A 7,511-nucleotide genomic window follows, 5' to 3' on the forward strand; every position below is an offset into this window, starting at 1 on the left:
ACTCAGTTGGGTACGGTTTTCCATTACTATACTATAGTACCTCCGCAACGTGGGCAGATTCATCATAGCAAGGCTGCATGAAACTGCTGTGACGTCATTTTATATGCGACACACACAAGCTAGTAACCTTAGCACTCAGTTAATGAAAAAGATTTGTTCACAGAATCGTTGAGTACTTCCTGCTCTACCAGTGCCGACATTCTGCCAATCATGGCCGGCAGTCTGACGTTCACTTGGAACCTCACAAGAGCAGGTACGAAAAAAGGTACCAGATTCCAGGTACTATCGCTAATGGAAAAGCCTTCTGAGCATTATGAGACATTCTCATACTGTACACAGGAAGTGATTAATTTTATGTGAAGACAGACGGCGACATTGTACTAGTAAAGCGAGATGGCTGCAAACAGGTTGGGGTATGACTGAAGAGACAAAGAAGAGCCGATGGAAAAGTTTCAGAAGTGAATTCTACTGTTTAAGAAATCTAAATGTCCAGCAGTTTGACAGGATATATGATTCTTATCCTGTGCAGCTGCTGGCTTCACTCAAACATTCCCTCAGTCAGGACTGATAGTTTTGGTATGGACAGAGCCTGCTTTCAGATGAAGGACACAGCATATAAATAATGTTACATTGTCCAAACCCGGGCAAAATAAAAACAAATAGCTTTAAATCACACTAATAATATTCTATCCTATGATTCTGTTACAGTCAGTAAAATAATAAGAAGTGACAACTCGGTCACCAACAAGTCTTTTTTGCTCCACTGTCAACGCCTGCATCTATCTAAATGTCATCTAAATGTGTTAACATATGTGAACCACAATGACAAGGTGCTTAAATTGGTCCCAATGGGATCCATCATGATGAAGCCTCTGTTCAGCACTTGCCATTGGCCTCTCCTCTGAAATCATGAAGCTGTGTTTCCCCAACATTACGACATGGTCTCACCACTCCAAGTGAACACCGGGGGGAAAAAAAATGGATTTTTCCATAGCCACTGGAAAGGCTTTTAAGGGGATTTCATTTTCACTGTGATTGTGTTGTCACTAAGAGGTTATCCGTCATCCTTAAATCCCACTAGATGTAACACTACTTTTCATTTGTCACCCGAAAAGCCCCACATTTTCGGTTTAGAGTGATGAAGAAAAAGATTTGACCAGAGAGAGGAGCCAAAAAACGATTAAAAGGGGAAATAAACAAGTATGATGACACTTGCAGGGAGAAAATAACACTCGTACTCACTGAAACATTTTATTTCATAGCTACAAATATCAATCACTGTAGTCATCAAAAAATTGACAATGTGTACAAGAACAAAATAAATACTGTATATACATATAGAGAAGTTGATATTCAGACAATCTGTACGAGTACAGCCAAAAACAAAATATATACATATATAACAAGCCTCCTGGCACCTTAGAAATGGCTCGACACCTATACAAACAGACAAAGGACAAAGGAATGTAGGTCATGGTGGGCTTGGAGTGGAGTGACAAAACTCCTGATTACTGTGATGCTGATCTGGCCTGACTGTGGCTTCATCACCGAGCCTGAACACTCCTGTCTGAAGTGATGAGGATCAATTCCTCCACAAATCTGTCATTTATAAAGCTGTGGGCCCCGAGTCCCATTTTAACTAAAGGAAAAGGGAACAAAGTGTCTAATGTGTTGAACAGCCAGTGTCTTAAATGACATTATCACTATTTATATATATAGTGATCAAATTATGACAGTTAAACAGTCCATACTTCAGCTTTAAGCTGGTATTTGGCAAGTAAAGATTTCATGCTCGTTCATTTGACTGCGACAGTCTACACGAATTACAACCAGTAACTTTTCTCCTCTGTCATATCTTGTAATACGGCAATAAAATGAAGCTAAATGGAATTGTGGATGTGATCTCACATTGTAAACATTATTCAACGACAATATGACACCCCCGTCACGTAACAGTCATTCTTAATAAACAGAATGATGATCAATGTAACTTTGCAACTGTGGAGTTGTTATCATTTTGTGATTATTTACACTGAAAAGCAAAAAAAAAATAGCCTCACTTAATCAGACATAATTCTACTTTGTCAGGCTTCAATGGCTGCAAACCTGGTTGTGGTTGGCTGTGATTTCTTGTTTGTTTAGGCTGAAGCCAGGCTGACATGCATAATTCATTCCTTTGTGTTGACAAGCTCCTGGATAGCGTCCTCTCTATTTTCTACACTTCTTGCTCAGACCACAGCTACAGTATCGTTGACCTCTGGCTTTGGTTTGATGACTTGCTTAAACAGTCATTCCTGCTACAGCTCGTGTGATTTACGACACACACACCCACACAACGGTGAAAACACCTTCCATGCCGTGACAGGGGACAACACCACCGTAGCCAGTTCTACTTGTAGCCATATATGCCTATGAAAACTGTTTCATATGGTTTATAAAAGCAGGCAAGAACGTGTTTTTGACCTTGTGAGTTAAGCATATCAAATTTATCCTCCAATCTATTTTCACTTGCACTTCTTTGAGCCACATAAAGGTTTCCATTAACAGCTTTGCACTTGGTACAACAGGCCACACCTGGTCATAAAAATGACAGTAAACCGTCGCATTATTGTTCAAAGTCTAAAAATGAGAAAATAAGAACTGGCTGTATTTGTGAAATGGTTCAATACTACAATTGTTAACCCCTTGGATTAAGATGGCAGTTTATACATATTTTATAAAATAACAAGGTCATATTTGATCGACATATCTTTGAGTTCAGATAATCTAGACAGAGACAGATGTCTAAAATAAGAAAGGTCTCTGCGAAATGTACCGTACACCACATATCAATGCCTCTAGCTGCTTATCAAATCAAGTGTGTGTCTGTATACACACATATATATATACACACACATACATACATATATACGCATATACACATATACATACACACACACACGTTCTTCTCAGAAAAACTTAAAAATCCTCCCACATTTATCATTCTTGAGATAATAAAATTATTCCATTGTTCCCATGGAATTTTTGTAATATAAAAAAGATCTAAAGTGTAGTTGAGACAATATTGAAAATCTGCCTACACGAGGTCTGCATTTCCTGCTACAAAAACCACAACTACAGTGCAAAAGCACTTCACAAGACATACAGTACACTAGTTTGCATCAAATAGATTCAAATTTCAGTGTGTACTAAAGCAAGGTATTGTAAAAAAAAAAAAAAACAGACTGAGAATATACAAGTGTGTAAATGGTCAATTTCTTGCTATGCCATGTGAGCAGGGTCTGTGTGGGTCTGTCCCACTGTCCTACTTCCATTCTTTAGAATTCCCTCAGTAGTAACATGACCCAAGTTCATTGCTGGTGTTTTTGGAGCACAAATATCTGAGTCCTCTGCCTGAGGCTCTAAGAATGCTACCCTCTTTCCGTTTGACCGCCGGTGTCCTGACTCCACCTCTCTGGGGTCTGAACAGAGAATCCAGGCTCGTCCGCCGCACCCTCTGGTGCCACCGCGGCTGTCTCTGCACCGACATGGGGTGAGGTACAAGTAAAGCAGCACCAATACGATGCTGATAAAACAGGAAACGAGGGTGGTGAATGCAGTGTTAAAATGCTCTGTCCCACTGCGGTTTGTCAAGCCTCTGGCAGAGGCACTGCTCAAGTTTCCGACAACCACGTTAACCTCCACAGACTCAAGGGGGTCATAGTGTCGCTGACGTGCTGCCACACACCCATACGTACCAGAATCCTCGATGACTGCTCCTCTGATTTCCAGTGTGCCATTGGGGAGAACGATAAAGTGAGCACTCGGATCACTGGTTGATGAATTGACTACAGCCTTTGGTGTAACCCAGAAAACCACCTGCCCCTCTTCAGCTGAAGAAGTCAGGCCTGGACATGGTACTCTGAGCCATTTACCAGGCTCCTCTTTGTAAGTCTGCAACTCAAGGGGCATGTCCAACATGTCCGGTTGGCTGCAGACCAGTCCTGATATGGAGTCATCCCTACATGGGTATTCAGCTTTGAAGTCAACTAAGGGGCGATATTGTTTCCACATCCAGTACTCAAGCAAGGCAAGTAAAGCACAGTCACAGACCAAAGGGTTTTCCTGCAAATAAACTCTACCTTCGCGGGTGAGAGACAGCAAACTCTGAACAGGTACTTTAGACAGTCTGTTATAGGACATATCAAGAAAAGTCAGGTTGTGAGGACCTCCAGGTTCCCAATAAAGTCCAAGGGGAAAAGCCTTCAGTCTATTCCCAGAGAGGTAGAGTTTTTGCAGGCTGTGAAGACCACTGAAAGCCCCCGGGTAGATCTGGACAATGCGGTTGTCAAAGAGCAACAGCTCTTTCAGTTCCTTCAACCCAGTGAAAAGGGACAGGTTCAGTGCTGTCATTTGGTTGGATGAGAGGTCTAGGTGCAGCACATGTGGGGTGACATTGAAAGCATTCACCTCAATTTTGCTTATCGAGTTTCTGTTGATAACCAACGTAATGAGTCGATCAAACGGTTGGGGGATCCAATTGGTTGGCAGGGCAGTGAGAAGATTGTGGCTGAGGTCCAGCCGTGTGGCATAGCTTGGTAAATCAAAGGGCAGTGTGGACAGATTGCAGCCGCTGCAGGAAATTATATCACTGGTGCAAAGGCAGCAGGGTGGGCAAACAGCCACAGAGGGAAGGAAGCCACGACACAGAAGCAGCAGCAAGACTGCAGCAGCTGGGTTACAATGGTGCCCTCCAACGCCGGTCTTGCCTAAAAGCTGTGATGCAATGGGATGCATCCTGGTCTTCCCTTTAGGCGAGATCTCAGGTCACAGTCTCACTGGGTGTACACATGTCAGCATTACACGGATCTGATAACAGACGACATTTATGAACTGAGGAGGGAAAACAAGGAAGATAAAGAGAAAATGGAAATTAATCTTGTGTTTTATTGAACTATTATACGTAAAAATGCAAAAATAATTTTGTGACTAATTAATATACATATTTGAATGATTTATTTGTATATAAACACAGTTAAATACTGTGTAAACAGGGACAACACATAGTAACAGTATGTGGGTAAAAATACAATGCAGGGAGAAGAATTGCAGGCAACTAAAAATAAATAATGATCCTCATGTAAATCCAACTGTGATAGCTGCTGGCATCATCTGCACATGACAACTGGTAGAAACTGCTAGAACAAGTGAAACTTAATCCATACATGCACATAATCCATACTCCTCCCCTGTTCACCACAAATAAAATACACACCGCTGCTCTGCTGTAGTTCCACGGCATCGTTTAAATCAAGTCACATGACTCAATATTTTAAAATCCCCATAGGCTTCCTCAAAAACTGCAGCCAACAGGTATGTCGGTAATTTACAGTTTATACTTCAAACTGGGACATTGTTAAAGCCAAGTGAATATTTACTTTAATACTCAAAAGGTGTTTTATTTATTTACTAAGCAAAAACATAATAATGGCAGTGGCGTTTTATTTACTGGATTTTATTTTCCCATGTTTGAAGCCAGTGTAAAACAAAATGTATTGAGTTTTATATAGAGATGACCCCATGTGATATTTAGTATCTGTATCATTCAGATGCTGATATAAAAAAAACTGATTAGATATTGGACAAGAGGACACCATAATGTGACGCAATCCAAAAACCCTATATATTCACATGAATGTTGTAAAAGAGAGACGGACTAATCACCAATTTATGACTGAGAATGTGAGGAATTCATGTCTGCAGTGATCAAGTGGACCTATGTGGACTTGATTTAATGTTTAAAGAAAAAACAACAGCAGAACAGAGGAGTGTAAAATTGTAAAAAGACTGATATCATACTTAAGGTATGTGGGATACGTGGTATCAAGCCACTGGCATAAATTCAAAACATGTGCTCAGATAGAATTTAGAAAGGAAGATTAAACTATTTCCTATCCAATTACTAGCAAAATATTAAGCCAATAGAGTATCAATGCAATCTTTACACAAGAGAGTAGAATAAGATTTAATCTGAACATGTACAAAATTAAAAGTGAAAGTAAAATGTAAAGTTTTCTATATTATAACATAACAGACATAGGATCATACTGGTGGACTTCTGAGAAACCAAAACAAAAACAGAGTAAACCCTGGAGACAGCTCACCTTCTTCACCTCCACACCGCTGTCTGCTCTCACCATCGTCTTCACGTGCGCCAGACACGGTGAAAGATCACGTCCCGAGTAAATAAATAAAAAATCCTACACGGAATTTCGCTCATTTGGAAACAAAACGCGTTTGCTCCAAAACCGAAACAGATGATCCGCCGCCGAGAGTGAGAGGGAAGAGCAGGGAGGCAGCAGCTGAACTGTTCACCTGCAGGTCGGGTTACACGCAGCTGAGGGAGGGAGAGGATCGTCCTGAGAGTAAACGCCAGACTGAACAGCAGCCAATAACACACCAATCGTGTGTGAGTGGACGGAGCCAAGAGGCGGAGAGGGGAGGAGAAGAGGAGGAGATGGAGGTGAGGTGCACACAGATGAGGAGGAGAGCAGGAGAGAAGGCAACAGCATCTGTGCAACAACAAACTCTCATTATTTTTAGTGAAGTAAAGTTAGAAAGATATCACACATCCGAACCTCCGCAGGCAAGAACATTGAAACGAAGCAGTGTTGAAAACACATATGTTGAATCATAGTGATGTAAAACAAGGTAGAACCTCGTTTTCATCAAAAAACAGCTAGTGAAACTACATTGATTTCGACTACGTGCAGTCGTCAGTGAGCCCGGAGCGCAGGGACCGTCTACAAAGTGCAACACCCTAAAAAAGATATTTTTAAAAGATTCAATTCAATTCGTCACCATGATGGTACTGCTATTAAACTCACCTCACGTGTTTCCTTTGGATAATACTACACCACTTAGTTTGAAAGCACTATGCCTTTATATTACCTTTGGTGAATATTTTATTTTCAGTAAAGCGACATTATAAACCTCACTCAGGTTTCTCAGGGTTCCAATTATACAAGTCATATTGAAAGTAAGTATTTTTCATTGTTAATAATAAACAGTATGTTAATGTTTTAACATTATACAAGTCATATTGAAAGTAAGTATTTTTCATTGTTAATAATAAACAGTATGTTAATGTTTTAACATACTGTTTTTAAGCTTTTAAAACGCTGCACTTGCATGCATCTCATAACTCCAGCAGAGACTGCCACAGCTGTCTATGGTTCATTTCACCATTGTGCTGTTAATGGCAGCTTGGCAAGAGATAGCATCCCAATTAACCATGTGTGACCCTGAAGATGTCTTCTCTCTCTAACAAAGTAGCAGATTTGTTGCTGTTGTGTAGCACTGTGCTGTTAAAGGTCGATACAAGGGCAAATCATGTGCCAGGAAAAATGCATTAGTCGTGGAAATGTTTATGCAGCTTATAAAATCAATCTTTACCCATTTTAAACTAAAAAGCTATTTTCATATTTGCTTGTTGAAGCAGAATATTTGGCATTAGTCTAAATAATCCCCAG

At 40.5% G+C, this 7,511-nt stretch overlaps 1 protein-coding gene across 1 annotated transcript; it reads right to left on the reverse strand.

Annotated features, from left to right (window-relative positions):
- Window positions 1–1,238: 1,238 nt before the first annotated feature.
- Window positions 1,239–6,444, reverse strand: LOC131456508 (amphoterin-induced protein 2-like). The gene is made up of 2 exons (XM_058624899.1): window positions 6,144–6,444; window positions 1,239–4,872 (listed from the first exon to the last, which is right to left on the reverse strand). The coding sequence occupies exon 2, from the start codon at window positions 4,774–4,776 to the stop codon at window positions 3,262–3,264; it is 1,515 nt and encodes a 504-aa protein (XP_058480882.1). The 5' UTR covers window positions 4,777–4,872; window positions 6,144–6,444; the 3' UTR covers window positions 1,239–3,261.
- Window positions 6,445–7,511: the final 1,067 nt, after the last annotated feature.

Source organism: Solea solea, chromosome 3, assembly GCF_958295425.1.
Source record: "Solea solea chromosome 3, fSolSol10.1, whole genome shotgun sequence".
Classification (NCBI taxonomy): Eukaryota; Metazoa; Chordata; class Actinopteri; order Pleuronectiformes; family Soleidae; genus Solea; species Solea solea.